General features: G+C 38.1%; 1 protein-coding gene across 1 annotated transcript in view; it reads left to right on the top strand.

The window, feature by feature from the left end:
* FREM2 (FRAS1 related extracellular matrix protein 2) overlaps window positions 1-17862 on the top strand; it is a 129553-nt gene extending 111691 nt beyond the window's left edge. The window contains exons 17-24 of the mRNA XM_027674469.1: window positions 4520-4712; window positions 7018-7122; window positions 8279-8406; window positions 8505-8639; window positions 12717-12843; window positions 13038-13225; window positions 14112-14258; window positions 15904-17862. Of these exons, the coding sequence (XP_027530270.1) occupies window positions 4520-4712; window positions 7018-7122; window positions 8279-8406; window positions 8505-8639; window positions 12717-12843; window positions 13038-13225; window positions 14112-14258; window positions 15904-16416 (1536 nt within the window). The 3' untranslated portion in view covers window positions 16417-17862. The remainder of the gene's footprint in view (window positions 1-4519; window positions 4713-7017; window positions 7123-8278; window positions 8407-8504; window positions 8640-12716; window positions 12844-13037; window positions 13226-14111; window positions 14259-15903) is intronic.
* Window positions 17863-21793: the final 3931 nt, after the last annotated feature.

Below are 21793 nucleotides of genomic sequence, written 5' to 3'. Positions count from 1 at the left end.
GCATGAAACTCTACTTCTTATAGCAATGTTGAGTATAAATCATGTTCTTCTCTCACACACATGAATTTTGAGATGTGCTACTTGATAATTTATCTACATTTTTCCAGATATTAACTGTAAGCGTCTGTTCCCTGCTTGGAACAATTTTTGTCTTCTGTCTTCTTTGGTTCTCCAGACCTGACATTGTCACAGAGTAGTAGACACAATTTCCCCAGTTCAGCTGAGGTGTAGCTGTAGTTTGTATTTCTCTCCCAGTATCACAAGGCTAAAATTCACACCCATTTATTATGGTTTAAAATTGATGTTAGTGAATGTAATTTTGTCAATGCCACTGGTAAAATCTCCTGTGCATATGATGTATGCACATAAGGCACCTGTTCTGTCTTCCCACAGCAGTTAAACTGATCCTACATTTACACAGCTCTAAGTTACCATTTTGGTCTCATCAGTGTCACATTGAGATATAGTATGAACAGCTGGCTGCTTTCAATAGGCTTTGCAGGCAGTGCTGGAAAAAAAAGATAATTCAATGGAAAGAATGTTTTCTCATGTTTGTCTAAACAGCATTATTAAGAGGACTAGAGAAGTAAGAGTCCTCCATCTGTGTAACACATTCCATTGATTCATTTGAGGAGTGGGGGCAAGGAGGTGGCTGCTCACTTGGACACAGTTTTCCTCTGCAGTTAACTTCCTCTGTATTTTATTTTTATTGTATCAAAAGGTCCTTTCATATAGCATATCTTGAGATTTTTCTGCCTATGGAAGAGTAGATTTCCCCTTGTAGAAATAATAGGCTCTTAAAAGTTTTCATTTACTGTTAGAAGAGAGAAAATTATTTATTCAGTAATTCTCTGACTCTCAGTGTTGTAGGTTTGCCTCCACACCTGCAAATCCATGAGTGGATAAGGAAGGGTTTGTGTGCCTAAAAACTCAATGAGCTTTTAGCAAGAACTCCTTCCTCTTCCCACATGCCAGGAATCACATGTAAGGGCAGCTATGCTGATGGAAACACATAGATGTACACAAATAAATTCCAGGCTGGGGCAAACAGCCCTGCTGTCTAGACATCTCTTGCAGATTTTACTAAAAGGGAAGAACCTTTTAAATTTTAGGGTCCTAGAAATGGAGAGAGTTTCAGATTTTCCCGCAGAGTAATGGTAACATATGTCAGAAGAGCAGTGTTTCCAGTAGACTTGCCCCAGAAGGGATCCTATTACTAGATTTCCACCAGTACAAATGCTCTGAGCTCACTAGCACTAGGGTCCCATTGAATGGAGTCAAGAAAACTCTAAAATGTGTCTTAAAAACCTCATTAAGGGATTTCTTGATGTACAATATTCATGAAGACCTGATGATACCTTGTACTTGAAAATCAAGAAAAGCTTTGAAAGGAGGTCTTGTTTGTTTTTTTAATTGAGGTGGCATAAGATACTCAGCTGGAAGAACTTTTGTGGATCACCCTGTCCAGGCTACTGCTTTAGCTCTATGTAATGTTGTTCAAACTCTAGTAAACTTAATCTAAAAACTAACAGGATTTCATGGCCTCACTATTCCTGTTGAATGCCACCACACTGAGGGCTAGAAATTCTTCTGATTTCTACCCTGTATTTATCATGGCCATCTCATGCCTGTTTGTTCCCGTGTCAGCACCATCTTTCAGCAGCAGCAGCACTTCTCCACTGTTTGTCTCCTGATGTATATAGACAGCATTCTTATTCCCTCTCAGTCTTTGTCATACTAGGCTTAACAACCTGACTATTTTAGACTCTTCTCATCAGAGAGTTTTGCCATTCTGGTGATTATGTACAATCTGCAGTTGTACAATCTGCAATGCAAATTAGACTTTTTCAAGCATGGATGATCAAAGCTCTTCCAGATAAGCTCTCACTAGTGCTCTGTATTATGACATGCATGCTTCTAATTTCCACCTCATTCCTCAGTTTGTCTTGGGATCACAGCACATGCAGAGGGTAGGAAGATCATAGTTATGCTGTGATCAACTCACATACCAAAATTTTTTTCCCCTCTATTGTTTCTAACAAGTGTCTTTCATTTCTACCAGAAATCTCTGTGACTGGTTTCTATTACCTTATACTTTATGCTCTAAAATTTCATCTCACTACTATTATTCTAATCCTCAAGGTTATTAAATTCTCACTTTGATATTCCAGTCCTCTACTTTATCATTTAGCATTGTGTATGCTTATGTTCAAGAGAATAATGGACATATATTAAATCGTCTTCCACGTACTTTTGTCTCCTCCTCATAGGCAAACTGAATTTCAGATCTTTGACTTTAGTGTCTAATTGTTACTGTACATCATGCAGCTGCAGAACAAAAACACATAGAGAAAAGTTTGTCTGGGATGACCTTACAATAGAAACACATTCGTTATACTGCCACATATATTCAGTTCTTGATACACTTCCAGGAAATGACAAATTTTTGAGGTTATTCCTGAATCAAAGGCAAACCATGAGGCACTCTAGAGCTACATCATAGCTATATTTTTTTATAGAAGTGAGAATACTGTGTTGTTATTTGGAACAACTTAGCAAATTTGTGTCCAAAATAATTGCTCAGATACCCGTGCAGGTAGGTATCACAAAGATAAACTTGCTACTAAAGAATAATATTTTTGTCTAACTTCGATTTGTCATCCAATACATATGGAGAAGCAATCCTTTTTTGTTGTTGTTGTTCCAAATAGAAGTTCTTGATTGTGTTTATGTAAAACCAACAAAGAAGCATTAATATAAAATAATCCTCAACTGTAGCATCTCAACTCATCTACCAGTCTGTGTTACTGTTTTACTTTTCAGTGGTACCAGATTCTTTTCAGTGGTGCCCAGTGACAGGACAAAGAGTAATGGCTCTAAACTAAACCATGAAAAGTTAACCTCAACATGAGGAAAAACTTCTTTACGTTGAGAGTGGCAGAGCACTGGAACAAGCTGCCCGGGGAGGTCGGGGAGTCTCCCTCTCTGCAGACATTCAAAACTCCCTTGCACACATTTCTGTGTCACCTGCTCTAGGCGACCTTGCCTTGGCAGGGGAGTTGGACTAGATGATCTCCAGAGATCCCTTCAAACCCTGACAATTCTGTGGTTCTGTGTGTCTCCAGACTGTTTACTGTCTAAATGCTAGCACATATTGTGGAATGATATGAACAGTGTAAGTTGAAAGGGTTTTGGTAGCATACTGTGTAGATCAAGGAGCCTCACACGTGAAAGTGAGTTGTGACAACTACAAACATTTGCTTTAATGAATTAAAGCTAATTAGTTTAGAGTATTTAGTTAGTACAAGCAGTAAATTTGTGGTTTCATCATATTACTAAAAGTTTTGTCAGGCATTTGGGAATGTAAAGCAGCTGTGAGGTAATGGATGTTCAGCTCCCTGACATGCCACTGAGTGAACCCAGAAACAGTTTGATTTTTATATAGCTTGTAAAATTTGAATGCTGGGGGTTTTTAATAGTGCAAAACACTCTTTAGAAGAATGTAAGGTAATGTTCAGGGAAATGTTCAGATGTACAAATTTGTAAATGGAATTTTTATTGGAAGTAAATGAGAATTAACAATATTTGTGCCTTTGAAAAGTTTCCCACTGGGAGATGATCTCAGTGTCTTTCCTTCCATGTATTTCTGAGAAAATCCATAATGATCTAAAAGGATCTGTATTGCACATTTCTAATCAGAGATATATGAATGAAAAAGTATTTGTAACAAAACATAAATACAAAGTCTCTTTGGAAAAGTTTGAATCCATGTATCATGTAAGAGCTATTTTAAGAGGTGACAGTTCACTGACACTATTATTCTTCTCTTTTTTCGTCAAAATAGATATAAATAATATGTAATTCTTTGGTAATTACAGCACTATTGTTCTGTTCAATATATGCATAAAGAGTCTATTTTTAAATCCATATCAACTTGCATATTATTTTTAGTTCTTCCAAACAGTGAGAAACAATGTGATTTGTGTTTTTGAATGCAGTATGTTAGCTACTATCCATGCACAAAGAAAGAAATAGTTGCAAAGATAAGTACAGTCCAAGGACTCAGTCTTGCAATAATGTCTGAGCAATTTCAGGGTCTTCCAGGAATGCTTCTTAGATGGTAGTAACAGAAGAATGTAAGCAAAAGAGTTGGTTAAAGCACAAGGATAGAGAAAATGAAAAAGGATATATGAAAAATTTCTAAAGCCTTCATTTGTATTTATGTTGTTTATGTATTAAGAAAACCTGAACAAAAATGATGAGTCAAAACTGAGAGGGTTATGTGTTATAAGTCATTATCAGTTTGAAATACAGAAATGGAACTTGAAGATATGTAAGCTCAGCTGAAAACCTTGAAATGTGGTTTTGCACTTCATCTGTAGTTTGCAAAAAGAGAGAATTAGATTCAGTCACAATATTTATTTGAAGGTCTGTCTTCCCTTTCTCTTGCATTTGGCTTACCTGTGCAATGCTGCCTTTCATGATCACTAACCCTAGCGTATAATTTTCATTTTTATAGGTTCTCAACTTAGTACAGTCCTATGTCACACTGAGAGTCCCTTTGTACGTCTCTTATGTTTTCCACTCTCCTGTGGGTGTAGGAGGCTGGCAGCATTTCGACCTACAGTCAGAGCTTCGGCTGACTTTTGTGTATGACACTGCCATCCTGTGGAAGGATGGGATCGGTAGCCCTCCTGAAGCAGAGCTCCAAGGTGGGTGTTGGATTTCCTTGCACAGAACTCATGCTCTGTTACTAAGACTATAATTTACACACAGTAGGATGATTTTTCAATCATTCCAATACTAAAAAAAAAAAATAAAAATTACTATTTATTATCATTTGCAAACAATCTATCATTTCCTAGCGCTCACAGGTCTCTGCTGGAGTGTTTATAAAAACTGTGTAAAGTTGATATCAGTGTTTTTATTGGAAAGAAAGACAATTTTACTGTTATATTTGAAGTAAATCTACAAAAATTTAAAAAATTATTTCTACTCAGAACCTCAAGGTACATTGTGTAACCATATTCTGTTATCACACAAGATGTTTGCACTTTAGTGAAAAAAAATTGAAGGTTTTCTGTGATGCCATTTTTTCTGGCTATGAATTGCCAGGTTCAGAAACTTTTGATATTTTGAAAACATTGTGAAACATGCAAAAGAAACAAATATATTATGAGGATAATAGCCTGTTCTGTATTTAAAGTAGTAAACTGTGAAACATTCTGTAAATGTGTTAGATACTGTCAGTAAATGTTTGTGAGTGTAACCAGTCAACAAATCAAACTATATCATTATAGAATTTATCTTTGTAAAAAGTTAATTTATTTTTTAAAAGTAGTGACATACAGATGTGTGTGAAAGATTATAATATATAGTTACAACTTTATGCTGTGTTGTTCTATTTATGAAAATTTACATAGTATTTTCCAGCATTAAGCTTCAGTCTCTCTCAACCTAAGTTAGAATACAGGCACCAGCTGTAGTTATTTACATGCACCTACACAATTTCAGGACTCCGGGGAACATAAAATCATTTTTTGTTTCTGCAAACTCTGTATATGGATTACAGAAGTCATTGCTATGCAATTTCTGTCTTTATGTTAAGAGCAGGAAATGAGGAGTGGCAAGGGGAATCTACAGTGCATGAAGAATAAAGCACATGTCATGCCATGCCTAAAGAATAAGCCACATGCCAAGAATCATGTGATGTGCTGGTCACCAAATAACAACCAGTTCTAATCCTCTGTCTCAGGAGTTGCTGGTCACCAAATAACAACCAGTTCTAATCCTCTGTCTCAGGAGTTATGTGGTGCATCTATGCCACCATTTCCTGTATTTGATGCTTTAATTTTTTTATTTCTCTTTCTAAGAAGCTGATGGCCAGATCTTTGAAGATGCTGAACTTTGACAGTTCCTTTTGAAAACAGCTGGGATAAAGTATATGATAAAGAGGGAGGCATCTGAGATTAGACCCCTAGCATATCCCAATCTGATTTGGGTAGTATTTTTTGAGCAGCTATTTTTCTTAGCATGGAGGGGTTAACTAGTTTCCTGTTTACTTTTGTAAGTCTAAATTCATATAATTGTTCTACATAAATTCTACTTAACACTGTGAAGCAGTCAAGGTCTTCTAAAACCATAATTCATACATATATAGAGAGACAGATATTTCTAACGTACCAATAAATATGATTGGTACAGGTGATTTGATACAGGTAGTATACATTCACACTGGTGAGTGCATTTGGTTGCCAGCACATTCATGGGGGAACATTCCTGTTTCCTTCTTTTTTGTGGCAAGCAGAATGGTAGTACATCACTGGCTCTTTGTAAAGGATCACTGGAGGAAATGCCTGAACTCTGAAGCTTTGCAGAATTCTAGAGGAAAAGGGACTTGGCTGCAAGCTACAGCCGTAAACCACTTCTGACATGTAAGCAAGACCCTGCAATGTGAAATTAGAAGACATAAGCCTGTGTTTTGGGCCAAATTCATGCCAAAAATTGCCAGCAATGCAAAGTCTGCCAGAATGAGTTTCACAGATTGAAGCACCCCAACGCAAATTGCTATGGAAGTCACAACCAATTGCTACAACTAAATGCTGGTGGTTCCTGCCTTGACACAGTAGGCACTGCTAAAGAGTATCTCTGAAGCAGCTATTCTTCCCTCCTGACAGTTGACCATGCCTGTTGCCCAAACACAAGCACAGACTGTGCTGTGTGGATGTTTTCTCAGCCTACTGGAGCAGCGATGTAGGTCCATGGTAACACGTGAAAGCATGACTTTGCAGGGAAATTCTATGTGTGCTTTGGAAGCTGTTGTGAAAACTCTAGGCCTCGCTATGTAAATTCTTGTTTGATAATAATCTTGAGACAACCCAAAAAGTGCCAGCAGGACCCCTTCCAAACAGCTGGCATGACAAGAAATGGAAGAGTGGGTCTGGTGTTTCATAGGAGTGTGATTTACTTGTCATCTGCAAGTGGAACAAACCTTGTTAATTGTTGTTTTGCTGCCAGGTTCCCTGTACCCAACCAGCATGCGTATTAGTGAAGAGGGGCGCTTGGTTGTCAACTTCAAGACTGAAGCCCGGTTTCATGGCCTATTTGTTATGTCCCATCCTGGTAAGCGTAATCTACACTTTAGCAGTACTATACAAACAAAGACACCCCTCCCAAATTTTATGCTACTAATTTTTTTTCTATTTCTGCTACTGATATCTGACTTTATTTTTATATACTGTGCTCTTTGAATAAGGATTTTTCCTCTACTTGAGATTTCTTACTTGTCATTTATGACTGTATTCAGGTTGTCAAACATGTTGAAATATGGATAAATCTGATGGAAAGCAGATATTTCCACTTGATCAAGAGTCTGTTTCATGAAAGATGAAGATCTAGGCCATTCTGTCCATTAGAGATCTACAGATTTGTGGTTTTAATCCAATAGTTATGATTACTGTTTAGATATTTTGCCCTAGGAACTTACATGGCATTAAAATTTCTTTTCTAACTTGAAGCTTTTCTGGGTTATTTAGACCTTTTTCAGAGAGCAAAAAAACGCATTGTATCACTCAGTTAATATCATTCTCACTGACATTCAATTAATTATTGCTGAGGACCTGTTCCTGCAATTTAATCTGTTTAAACCTCATGACTTTATTCAGAATAATTGAAGGTGTAAGACTCTGTGTACGGACATAAAACTGAGCATGAATGCCAGCCATGGAAAAGATTATCTAACTAAATTAAATCTGCTGAACAACAATGAGAAGGGAAAAAACAATTAAGAAATCTCCTTTAGTTTAACTCGGGTTTTTAAGCCTATAAAACTCCTGCATAGTGCTTCTACTTTTTCTCAGCTGTCCTCTTGTATGTTAGGCTTTGCCTATTGGGTGGAGCCAATAGCTTTCCATTGCTAAGAGAAACTATGTTATGTTTCCCTGGGCTGACATTCCAAGTTTAAAACAAGACAGATTATAGATCTTTGCTTTTCCACTCTCACTGTTTTACCTGTCTGTTAAATTTAGTCTTCATACAGTTCTTGTTGTGCAGTCCAAAAGGAACTGTTGACTAGACACTTGAACAACAATCAAGGAGGCCCCACTGAGTTGACTGTAATTGGTTTGTTAGTTTCACTTAATAAAACCCAATGCCCTGTAAAAGTATTAACATCAGCTATGGCATTATGGTGTATGAATTATTGGAAATGTTTTTCAGGTTCTGAGAGTTTGCAATGAAACACTAAAGGTGATAAATCTGTTTCTTGGCATCTTTCTAGCTTCATCTCTAACTTCCATGGTTATGTCAGCTGATCACCCAGGCCTAACATTTAGCCTCAGCCTCATCCGAAGTGAGCCAGCCTACAACCAGCCAGTACAGCAGTGGAGCTTTGTCTCAGATTTTGCGGTAAAACCTCAGCATTCACCATGTCTTCTATTGCCCTAGCCTGTTGGCTTGGATCTGGTGGTACAGCTACCTCTTTATCTCTCTCTGTCTGTGTTTAGGTTCGAGACTATTCTGGAGCATACACTGTGAAGCTGATAGCCTGTACCACTGCTCCACATCAAGAGTACAGCCTACCAGTGATCTGCAATCCCAGAGAGCCAATCACTTTTGATCTGGATATCCGATTCCAGCAGGTACCATTCCAACGATACCTTTGCTGTGTTTTCTTTTTAGCTTGATTCCCATATTGCCTGTGTTGGTCTCGTAATAATAGCACTGGAAACTGAATTTACTTGCTTATAAACAAAGCATTTCTAAATTGGTGAGACTGCACATACTCCTCTCTTGCTAAATAATCAGTTTTGCCCAACGGGGAAAGGCAAGTGTAGGACCATAAATGGTCTTTTTCCTCAATGCATGACCAGTCTTTAATAGTCAACAAGAAGGTCACTGACATTGGCTTGGAGGCTAGTTACTGTGATGTGATAGTAACATTTGGGAATTCTTTTCTTGTCTGTTGGCTTAGGTAGGAATCAATTTTATCAAGTAATTAGGCAAATATAAAACAATTATCAGAAGGTTTTTGTCTGACACAAAATCAGAGGTAGGTCTCTGGTATTAGAAGTGGGTCCTCCAGAGGAAGATTCATTCAGCCCTAAGGTATGACTTCCTTCACTGACTGTAGAAGAAGTGTAGATAATCAACACTGGTAAAATGCTTGGCTTTAAAACACAAAAGTGGCTGAAACAAATCCGATCCATAGCAATATGGATCATATGGGAACATAAGAACAGACAAACAGCATACCTTTCTCAAAGCTCAGCTGTAAAGGAAATTATATAATTTTCTGTTATTTGCAGCCAATACAGCTAGCACTGGAACAGTGTGTCTGTGTTTTTATGCTCATTAATAGTATAGATGTATGCCATTAAATCATCTTACAGTATAAATCTGATCCAGATCAGTCAGGGATACACAATCACTTTTCTGTTGAATTAGCTAGAGTACACAAGGGAATGTATGCAGTCTTTATGCTTTCATTTGGCAATATGCCGGCTGTGGGAGAAGAGATGGTTCCTGATAGGGCATTAAGTCCTGGAAAAGCAGAGAGATGATACATGATCTGATGTGAAACCTGCCTTCTCAGAGTTAACCAGCAAAACATTTTGAAAAAGTCTGAATGGAGTGGGTGAGGGGAATTTATAATAGTTCAGCACTTGGGCTTTTGTCTGGCATTTTTAATCTGCTTCTAGGGACTCTAAAGCAATTCATAGCAATGCCAAACCACAGCTTGTGCCTGATCCTAGTATAGACAATATGATGTTGATATTTCAAAGAAAGTTCAAAAACCTGCAAAAATCATTGCAAAAGGGACAAAGTAGCCTAGGGAGAGACCTAACTCTCACCTGGAAGTAGCCTATGACTAAGAATTAGAACTGCCTTCGAATAAATAGATACTATAGGGGTCATTATATCAGATAAAGCTTTAATAATACAGTATATGGAAATTTCAGGTACCTCAATTCAAAATAGGCATAAGGTGCAAAGTTGCAACAGTGTCATAGGCTGTGGCCAGTTAATCCCCCATCACCAAGAATTTTCAAACCAAGACCATCTCTTTTTCTTGAGAGACTAATAGTAAAAGAGGTTCAGGAAATTCTGTGGTCCATGATATTGTTCCATATGATCATAGATTGAAACACTATGTGGACTTAAAGCAGGTCCCAAAAAACCAGCAATTGATAGCAGTACAATAGCACAAATTCAGTAGGCAGTATCTACCCTCTTAAAGAGGGTAGGTTTAGACTGGATATAAAGAGGACACTTTTTATAATAAGGATAGTGAGACACTGTCACAGATTCTCAGGGAAGTTGTGGAATGCCACATCTCTGGAAGTGTTTAAGGCCAGGTTGGATGGTGCTCTAAGCAACCTGGCCTAGTGGAAGATGTCCATGTCCATTGCAGAGAGGTTGGGTGAGATAATCTTTATATGTGACCTCCAACCCAAACACTCTGTGACTCTCTGAAATTAGTGAATATAGGTGTCATAACTGGACCACAATGACTTCGACTGTAAAGTCTAGTGATAAAATAATGAGGCAGGACAGGAGTTGTATCCCCCAATTCTTTATCTAGTGCTTCAGACCCTGTAGTGAATTATCTTCTTGGGTTTTTTAATATTAGGGGTTTAATTTCCTTAGAAACTTTTTGTTCTAATTTCCTTCACAATTTTTTTCACTGTTCACAATTGAGGAACCATTTTAAGATTCAAACATCAAGATGACAATGTATTTAGTGTCTCCCCTCTGGAGTTTCAACGTTTCCTTTTTTAACATATATCATCTGCACATCTCCTTTTTCGTCTCTCCATGCTCCCTGAGGAGTGAAGCAGGTATCCTGAAACACTAGTGAGGGTTGTATTACTATTGTCTCACATTGCCTCACTTCCTGAAGATTAACAGTATTCAGCCTCCAGGCTTTGCTTTTTCCCTTTCAGCATCTCTGTTTTTTAAATGTATATGACTATTTCCTGACAGACGCACTTCCATAATCAGGATGCTTGCTTCTCTGGGATGAACCAATCTTAAGAGTTCTCTGCTTCTTCAGGTGGCAAATGTCACATGGCTTTAATCCCATGGAGATGGAATTGTCTACCATGAGTGATCTGCATTGTCCCCAGATCATCCTTATACAGAGCTGATGGACATGGCAAATAGGAAGAGTAAATTGACAGTTACTCTTCTCACCCAGCAGATCCTCAGATTATTTTTTTAAGAAGTCTTGCTTAAAACATCTCAAATATCCATGACAATAATTACACTTAAATTACTATCATAAATAACAGCTATGTGTTGGCTCCTGACAGCACTGAGACTTACATGTAAAACTGAAATAAAAATAGTAATTTAAAATAGAATGCCTAAGAGATGTATTCATAGCAATACAAACAGTATTCACCCAGGCCATTGCTCTCACCGTTCTTGTAAACTGTGTGCCTGAAATCCAGTCCTTTGGGTGAATACATCCTTCTTGTTTTTTATTCAGTGGACATTTGCACTGCTCAGGAAGAGCTTGATGAGGCCATGGTTGTTGTTTCTCTTTTAAAAACAGCTGGAAACCAGTTGTGCCAGTCAAGTATTTGAAGCTATGGGACTGCAACCCAATAGCCTGAATCCCAGGCATTTAGAAGGAAGCATTCCAAGAGAATGGAAATTATTTTTTTAATCTTTATTTCTGTGAAAAGGCTATAGTGGTAGTGTTACTCTTTCTGAAGAGTAGCAGTGCATTTATAAAAATGTTTCAGCTGTACATTTTTCTTGCTAAATCCCGTTTCTTTGATAGTTTTGATACTCTGTTGTGAAATAGACCCTTGTCCATGAGCCAGCAAGAATGTTTTCTTTTTTGTTTTCCTTCTTTCCTTTCCACACACTTATACATATATGTGCATAAATGTGCATATATATGTTATCATTTTTTTATTTGTTTAGCAGCCTCTTGTTATTTTCTTTTTTTTTTAATGTGTATGTCTTCCACATTGTTTATTTAGGTACACACATCTTTTTAATCTTTAGCTTCCCCCCCAGTTCTTCTGTTCATTGTATTTATTTCCCTTTTGTTATGTCCCTTTATAGTTTGCCTTCTATCTTCCATTATATGGTCCCATGAGAACCTGCTGCTGATAATATTGACTTATTTTATTCTTGTAATCAAGGAAGAACCATAGATAACTGTGTCAAATATATAAAGATAAATACTAGCATAAAAAGGTGTTCAAACAGTTTGGTGCATTTTCACATGCGTGATCTGATATCCTGCAGCACATCAGAAGAACTGATGCTTGCAAATAAATCCTCAGCAATGTGTACTTTAAATAATTGGCAGAAGATCAGAGCAGAGGTGAGACTTGGGTGTAAGAATGAAAATGGGATAGAGAAAACAGGCTTTCATGAGTCAGAGGGAGAGAAGTTTTTGAGGGAAATCTTTTCCTCTTATTATCCCCACATAAGTTGCCCTGTGCACCTCCTTACCTGGGATTTGGAAAAATGTGGTGGAAAGAAACTAGCCTAGAATACTATCAAATATCACAGATGCAGATAATCCAAAGGTTGCATGTAAAATGAACTATGTCTAGTACAAAGAAATCTTTTTGTTAAACTGTATTTTTGCATGTAGATGTACGGAGGTGATGAGTAATGTATGGGAGATCATGCTTATATTTTAAGAGTCATTAAAGAATACTTGTTGAACAGCCTTATGATTTGTGTTTTAGGTCAGTGACCCAGTGGCTGCTGAGTTCAGCTTGAACACCCAGATGTTCCTCCTCTCCAAAAAGACACTGTGGCTATCTGATGGCTCAATGGGCTTTGGGCAAGAAAGCGATGTTGCTTTCTCAGAAGGTATAATTGTGCACAGATCGTGCACATTTAATTTGAATTCCACACTATCAGGATCCTGTTTCAGTCAAAACAAGATAGGAATAAGGTTTTGGACTCTTTGCACTAAGGTTCTTGACTACGCTTATCAACCTAGCCTCAGAACTGGGCTAAGTGTTCCAGTCTAATACAATGTTAACTCTATGCACTGTTTACAGGTGATATCATATATGGTCGGGTGATGGTGGATCCAGTGCAGAATTTGGGTGATTCCTTCTACTGTAGCATCGAGAAGGTTTTCCTGTGCACAGGAGCTGATGGATATGTACCCAAATATAATCCATCTAACACTGAATATGGGTGCCTTGCTGATTCACCATCCCTTCTGTACAGATTTAAGATTGTGGTAAGTGTTCTAATTCTGGGAGGGTGCACATATATATTTTAAATTTTTTTCTAACTTCTCTTTTATCCAGAAACCAACCGTTCTTTAAAATGTTCTTGATGGCACCAAAATTTCAACTCAACCTCCAGGCTAACATGAACTGATGGAGGCAATAGCTTGCCTTTCACCCTCCTGGTTCTATTTTTAATCTTTCTGGGGACTGCCTTCAATAAGAGTTTGACCTAACTTAGAATCCCAAGATAGGCTTCTTTTCTGCGCTGTCTATATCCATTGACTATAGAGAGAGCCTTAGGAGACATGCAAGTTAAGGATTGGAATCTGTTTCCTATTTAGCCACCCAAAATGTAGTATATAGTGTAAAGTTAGTCATCTAGGTTGCCTCTAATCCATAGGGAAAGAGAGATGACTTAGAATATCTGAGATAATTTCCCTTCTGAAAATAGCTATAGAGTAAGCTAGGTAACTACAAACCTGATGCCCAACTTTTAGAGTTAACTTTAATTAAGATGATTATATAATTAGCTAAAAAAATTTATGTGAATGTCTGTTAATGAAATGAAATGTAGCTTCTTTAGAGTGGGAAATAGACTTCTTACTTTCATTTCAGACCATTTTTATGTATCTTTTTTATTTAAGAAGTGTAGCTATGATTGTGCTCTAGTGTTTCTCTCTTGTATTCCAGAAAAAAGTATCTTCGGGCAGGAGATTAAATAGAATTTAGTACAATTCAGATGTGACTACGACTGTTTCTCATGTCTGTTCTCTTGGTATTTCACTAGACTGCATAAAATAGCATGTGTAAATTACACAATTTATACATTGCATGTAAATATCTTCCTAGAGGAAATAAATTTGTGGTTTACAAACTTTTTTTCCCTCCACACAGGACAAGGCTCAGCCAGAGACACAAGCCACAAGCTTTGGAAATGTGCTTTTTAATGCAAAACTTGCAATAGATGATCCTGAAGCAATTCCATTAGTTAAACAGCCGGGCTCTGATGGATTTAAAGTAGACTCAACTCCTCTATTTCAGGTATGATTTCTATTATCTTATTAGTACTGAACCAAGAAAGAAACACTTGCACAAGTACTGTTGTTAACTGTAAGTCATACTGAAGTCAACAGAAAGATTTATTCTGATTCCAGTGACAGTCAAATATGATTATAATTGCTTAAAAATTACTAGATATAAATTTGGAGCACTTATTAAAGCACTGTTGTGGGATACTCTGCTTTTCTCGTTTAATTCCACAAACTAATCAGAAATTTACAAATTGTTCTTAAGCATTTCTCCTAAGAAATTAATAAGTTTCTTGTTACACAGGAATGTTTTATCGTTTCCCATCTCACTTCTCAAAGTCAAAATTAAAGAATCATAATTTTTATAGTGAATTTCATCAAAAGCTAGTTGATACTCAGCATTTTCTGTACAATTCTTTCCTTGCAAACTCACATAGTGTGAAGCAATGGAAAGCCTAAAAATTGATAACTAAAGGGTGCAACTACTTCTAAATTATATATAATCCTTCAGCTGTGTGCATTCACCCTTTTCATCTATAAAACCCATCCAAGAGTTGTCTCTTCACTATTTGCCTCTTTAGTATTTGAAAAACTACATGCAAAACTCAAGTGTATAAATGAGTAGGAAAAATATGGAGGGGACTGATCCTAATCCTGGCAACTTCAATGTTAAAGGTCCCATTGTAAGTAATGGAATATTTAAGAAAACAGCCTACTTATCAGTATAAAAAGGGTTTCAAAATCTGCCTCCAGGAAAATGAAACCTCATCTTTTTTATGTGAAGAATCCATAATGCAGTGATTTTTCATCATCATTCTGTCAAAAGCATGAGAATATGAAGAAACAATAGTATATCCTGAAAAAGACTTGGAAAAAGAAGAGTAAAATAAAAAATGTGTTATTTCTCACGATAACAAAACTTGACTGCAACCGTTTGCATTATCAGTCAGTAGCTTTAACACAGTATTCAGACAAGCCTACTGGATCTTGTGGAGGACAAATTTATTATGTATCCAGGAAAGACAAGAGAAATTCAAGGAAGATAGTATCATCTCACACAGACTGCAGGGACTCACACAATCACAGAATGGATGAAGTTATCAGGAGCCTGTGGAAATTGACTGTTCCAACCCCCTACTCAAAGCAGCATCACCTAGAGCAGGTTGCCCAGGACCATGTCCAGTTGTATTTTGAATATCTCCAACAAAGGAGACTCCAAGGCTCCCTGTTCCAATATTCAACTATACAATAAAAAATTGTTTTCTTATGATGAGATGGAATTAGAGCCAGGGCCTGATCCACTGGCAGGTAGAGCCTGGAAGATCCTCTTCTGCGGCCTATCCACAGCTAAAGGTACTTTCTATGGCCTTTGACACTAACAGTACAGAAAAAATGCCAAGGCCATAGCCGTCTTCATCTGCATCTGATAGCCATAGAGTCTGGCTGCAGAGAGGAATGTAGACTAACCCCTCTTAAAATTTTGGCAGAAAACCTGACTTCTCTGGTGCACACAGGCACATAGTGGGGTGTTGTCTGTGCATGATTTTGAAATTGCTTGTCTGAGCAACCAGTTCAGAACAGAGATTGATTTCCCCTGCGTATAGTGCTGTCCAAATTGTGTATGTGTGTGTTTAAACACAAAAAATGTTTCTTCCTAGGTGTCTTTGGGTAGGGAGTGGTACGTCCATACAATCTACACCGTACGTTCCAAAGAGAATGCTAACCGTGGAATCGGCAAAAGGAGCGTGGAGCACCAGTACCACTTGCTCTTTAGTGGTGGGAGCCCAGGAACGTCTGCACAGAGACGACAGAAGAGGGGAGTTGAGCAGGACCCAGAACTTGCAAAAGACATTGGAATGGAAAACAACCGAGGAACAAACATACAGCACATAGCACTAGATCGCACCGGCAAGAAACAGATCTCTCAACGGGAGGTTGCAGTCAATGGTGTTCTCCCCAGAGAACTGAATAACCAAAGTACAGGAATCAGCATGGTCACAATCATTGGTGGAGCTGCTGCCATTTTCCTTGCCATCTGCTTAATTGCAATTATCATTTTGCTGCTAAAATGGAAACAAAGTTCTGAGAAGAAAGAAGCCACAAACAAGGCAGGCAGCAATGAACCAATGATGCTACCACAAAATTACAACAGCGACAGCTCGGAGGTTTGATTCCAAGACCACAAGATTCAAGCCAGAGTCTCCAGAGTGCCTCAAAAAAACCCTTGAACTGCACAATTTTAGAAGCAGATAATGGTGACTCATTAGGAATAAAGAGTTCATATGCTTCTAGGTGTACTTGAAATTTGTTATCTTGAACTCTTTTTGCCATTATCAACGATAGTAGAAGCCGTACTGAATCTCCCACTTTGCACGAAAGGAAATGCTGACATCCCTATACCATGCACTAATTTCAAGCAGCAATTCAAGGAACTGCATTGTAAGGAAGAGTTATTGTTTTAGTTTTGTACTTTCTGACATTTCCAAAAAATAAACTATACAAAGGTGCTATATATCCTATCTGCAATAAGAGAGGAGATCTGTTTCTTCAGAAACACAATACTTGAGAGAAGGAATCCTTACACACTTCTGTTAAATTTTGTACTGTTTCTCACAAAGAACTCAATGTCTACAATTAGTTTGAAAGGTAATGAAATGCCTTAGGTATGAATCCTCCCTCCTATAGGCTTTTGACTTCACTTAAGCTATACCAGTGATTTTTTTAATTTTTTTTTCTACTTATATGTAACAACATTTTCAAAAAACAGCTAGATTACACAGCATAGCATTATAAACAGTTGCATACCACAGGATGCAATACATACTCTTTTCTGCAAATTCCTATTCGTCTATTTAATCTGAGAATTTTCCCCCCTTATTTATGTTTATATAAAGCCAAAGAATGCAATAAAATCCAGAAAGAATTTTGGTTTTCAGTGAAACTGGATGCTTATCTCCTTCTAAGTTTATAATGGAACATGGAAGTGTTTTGAGGTAAATTATATTTCTTTGTGCATGTCCACTGTTGAGAAATGCAAGCAATAGTATTTCAGTACCTAGAGAAGATGATAGTTAGATTCAAAATGCAGAGGACAAGGTTCTGCCTGAACTGAGCCTAGGAATCATGGTACTGAATCCAACATGTAATTGTTAGTTGCCACATTAAATGGCAAAAAGTGAAGAAAAAGTTAGCATTTGATTGAATCAAGTAGTATTTATTGCTGTAAATCCTAGCACATTTTGACAAACATACTGGGTCATTGCTGTGCATTTTCTAATGAGTGACTACTTTTGCAAGAGTAGCTCTAATTTTCTCTCAGCATTCTTGATTTAGGTAGCATGGCAAGTTTGGATCAGCAGTGTCCCATGTCAGTTTTTATCCAGACAGCACCTGTTCTGTCCTGAAAATGTTTTTATTCAGATGGGACCTGTTCTGTCCCTATCAAATGCTTGGCTATGAAAGTTATGTAACCTTCAGGAAATTGTCCCATTTTTCAGATTAATGTTTTATATAAGTAAGTCCTTTCAAGTCATAGAAACATAGAATGGCCTGGGTTGGAAGGGACCTTAAAATCATCTAGTTCCAACCTCCCCTGCCATGGGCAGAGACACCTTTTACTAGACCAGCTTGCTCAAAGCCTTGAACACTTCCAGCAGTGAGGCATCCAGAACTTCTCTGGGCAACCTGTGCTCGTGTCTCACCACCCTCACAGTAAATTTCTTCCTAATATGTAAACCTATCCTCTTTCAGTTTGAAGTCGTTACTCCTTGTGCTATTGCTACGTGCCCTTGTATAAAGTCCCTCCCCAGCTTTCTTGTAGGCCCCATTCAGGAACTGTTTTCAGGTCTCCCCAAAGCCTTCTCTTCTCCAGCCTGAACAATCACAATTCTCTCAGCCTGTCTTCATAGGAGAGGTGTTCCAGCCCTGTGATCATCTTCATGGCCATCCTCTGGACTCACTCCAACAGGTCCACTTATGTTGGAGGCCCCCGAGCTGGACACAGTACTTTAGGTGAGGCATCATAAGAGTGGAGTAAAGGGGAAGAATCACCTCCCTTGACCTGCTGGCCACACTTCTTATGATGCAGCCCAGGATAGAGTTGGCTTTCTGGGCTACAAGTGCACATTGCCAGCTTGTGTTCAGCTTCTCATTCACCAACACCCTCAAGTCTTTCTCCTCAGGGCTGCTCTTAATTCACTCTCCACCCAGCCTGTGTCTGTGCTTGGAATTGCCCTGATCCAGGTGCAGGACCTTGCACTTGGCCTTCTTGAACTTCAGGAGGTTCACACGGGCCCACCTCTCAAGCCTGTCAAGGTCCCTCAGGGTGCCATCCCTTCCCTCCAGCATGTCTGCAACACCACACCACACAGCTTGGTGTTGTCGGCAAACTTTCTGAAGTTGCGCTTGATCCCACTGTCCTTGTCACTGATGCCTGCTCAGCTGGTGCTAAGAAAAAAATCTAGGAGCCGTTAGTTGGGGTGAGATAAGAAAGGGTTTAATTGTGCCAAGGCAAGAGATGGTAAATGACGCGCGCGCCGGGCTGTGCCCGAGATGTTACATTTATAACAATATCTGGCCAATCCCAAGTGTGTCCTCCCCGTGGCTTTTGCTCTGGTCCACCCCCTGGCCCACCTCCTGGAATTGGGTCGGGGGGCTTTTTGGGACCCCCTCTTCATCATCCTTCATCATCTTCGGGGTACAGAGAGCAGAGTCACCCAGTTCCTTGACTCTGTCCTGCGGTTTAGGCCAAGATACAAGCGTTCCCCAAACAAGACAGGCTTGCCTTGACAAGAGACAAAACATCTTCTACTGGATATGGGAATAGGGTTGATATGGGGAGTATGGAATGGGGTGAGAGGATTAAGGAATGTATAAACTAAGGGGTACTACGGGGAGGAGGGAGAAAGGGGTTTGTTTCTAAAATCTACTTCTATTACCTATAAAACTTATAAGGTAAAAAAATAAGAAAACCATTGGGGTTTAAGGCATCATCACCAACAAAGATGTTAAACTACAGTGGAGTCAGTGCAGTTGCCAATGTATTTCTCAATGGAGTTAAACTATATAAACTCTAAAGTAGGATGTTAAGACTTTGCTAAAATGCCTGTTCCCTTCCACCATCTAGTGGAACTAGAAACTATCTTCAGCTGCAATACCCTTGGCATTTGGTATTCTGGGGATCATGCTGCGGGGATCTGAGTTAGCTGAGCAGGATTCAACTCGAAAGCAACCTGCTGTAAACACACAATGCTGCCTCTGAACTAGAAAAAAAATACATCCAAAAGACTTCCTGGCCTGGCTGTGGTGCTCAGTCAGCACAGATAAACCTGACCTAGTAATACTGCACAATTGCCCTCTGAGCCATAAAGACTCAGAAGTGTGGTCTGCTAGCCTAGGAATATCTGTGCTATGATTCAGTGTGAATATGCCCACAGAGAGACTCGTATTGTTATGACTTCACTCATTTAATGGGAGTTCATCAGTTTTTCACAAAATGAATCAGGTCAAAATCTTTCCTACCTTTTCTAGGTTTTCTGAAGACAGTGATTAGAGAGCTTAATTGAAGGATGTTTGCAGCAACCCAAGGGTCAAACTCTGTTACTAAACTCTAGCAGTCATCCTTTATTTTAACTAATCTGAGTTCTAGCCTGAAAGAATTATCTGTAAGCCATGCCCAGTGCTTTAGACCTTTTCCCTAGTCACCTGACATCAATTTGATCTTTTAATGTTCCCAGTTTTGTGATCCGTGTATTATGTGTGCTAGATTGATCAAAGACTTAACCCACAGATACTTTTTGTATTTAGTAAGTTCACCATTAAGTTGCAAATGTAACCTAAGATCAAATTTACCTTTGTACACATATGTGAAGTCACTATGTGAAAAGCAGAATTTCCCTCCTAGAACCTGCATGTTTGGATAATAGCAGTCAATGATTCTACAGTAAAATGGGACACATGTAAATAATAGAACATTTTAATATTTATGAAATGCCTGTTTTGTATAAGCAGAGATCCTTTTAAAAAAATATATATAAAATACAGAAATTAGGTGTTTATCAATAGAGCTATTTTTCTGCTTTTGAATTTTTCCAGGCTGAAATATCACTAAAGTTCCTTGCAGGCAAAATCTTTTCTAATTATTATTTTTTTTATAAGGTCACATCAAAACCCATGTGTTCTACAAGCCAAATATTTAGCCTGGTAAACAACTTGATCACTGCTTTGAATGGCATCTGATTACAACTTTGTAAAATATTTAAGTTGATGGGGATTACCAGTCTAATGTTTTTCTAACAATATATAAAATAATAGTGCAGACTGGTGATAACAAAGAAATGGACACAGCAAGCACAGAAAAGCTGGACAAGCATGAGTGAGATATCAAAGTCCTCTTCCTGGGAAAAAAATCCCAATGTTTTTGGTAAAGCATGCCAGATTTGTCCCATTCTTAAGAAATTGGATTTCTTACAATTCAGTGAACTATAAATACCTCTGTAACAGCATGCTGATTTTTTTATTATGGCTTCAAGGTTTTAGATTTCAGCAACGTGTTTTGAAAGCTTATTAACATTTTCCCTTCTACTTAACAAGTGGCCTTGTTTATACTAACCTGAATAAGTGCCTCGTTTCCAGTTATATGCACAAATATTTTAATATTTATCTATCCATGCAATAAACTGAGTATATTTTATATATATATTTAATCTATTTCCAGATTATGTATTCAATCCTCTTTTCCCTGGAGATGCTTATTCTGCTAGCAGTAATACCATTTGTTAAACCATTTATACAATAATTACTGTGTTTAAATTTGTTATCAAGCTGTCATATTTATTTGGAACAATTTTTTGCTTATGTCTATGGCTGTGATATTTGGCATTTGTATCAGGAAAAAAATAAAACTACTTCTGTTTGGTTACTGATCTAAAGTTTGTGTATGAATACCACCCTCTGAAGAGAAGTAAGTAATGCAGTGTTAAGAAAAATTAATTTGTCACATCAGTGGAAGAATATAAACTTACTGTGTTTGCAATAAATCTTACTGCTTTGTTCCTGAGCTGATTGTTTTCTGGTCACGAAGTGTTTGGCACTAAGGTTGTTTTTGAATCGTTGTGGTTGTTCTCATGACTCAGAGATGGATTTATCTATCAATTCCAGAACATCAGAAATCTCTAGGCATCTGCAAGTCTTTGTAGGCTGGATTGTGATGTTCCTGTGTGCTGACAGGGTTTATTTTACTAGTCTTATTGACAAGTGAAGTTGAGTATGCAGGGAGCAGTTCCCTTGTTCATGCAGCACTGTCAGTTGTTTCTTGTGCCCGCTCATTAGTTTTGTTTGTTTGTTTGTTTTTTCCCAGGGGCAAATGTATCACTGATATATGTAGACACTTATGGTGAAACTGTTTAGATAAAGAGAGAGAGAGAGAGAGAGATAATACACACATAGGATAATGCAGAAAGAAAAAGCAGCCCTGAACTTTTCCCTTCTCACCCCACCCTTGGTAAACTGGCCAGCACTGACCTCTGATTTCTGTGTGAATTTAGGCAA

The sequence above is a fragment of the Neopelma chrysocephalum genome, unplaced genomic scaffold, assembly GCF_003984885.1.
Source record: "Neopelma chrysocephalum unplaced genomic scaffold, ASM398488v2 Primary Assembly neopelma1_25, whole genome shotgun sequence".
NCBI classification, from domain to species: domain Eukaryota; kingdom Metazoa; phylum Chordata; class Aves; order Passeriformes; family Pipridae; genus Neopelma; species Neopelma chrysocephalum.
This window is presented reverse-complemented; position numbering and strand designations above follow the sequence as displayed.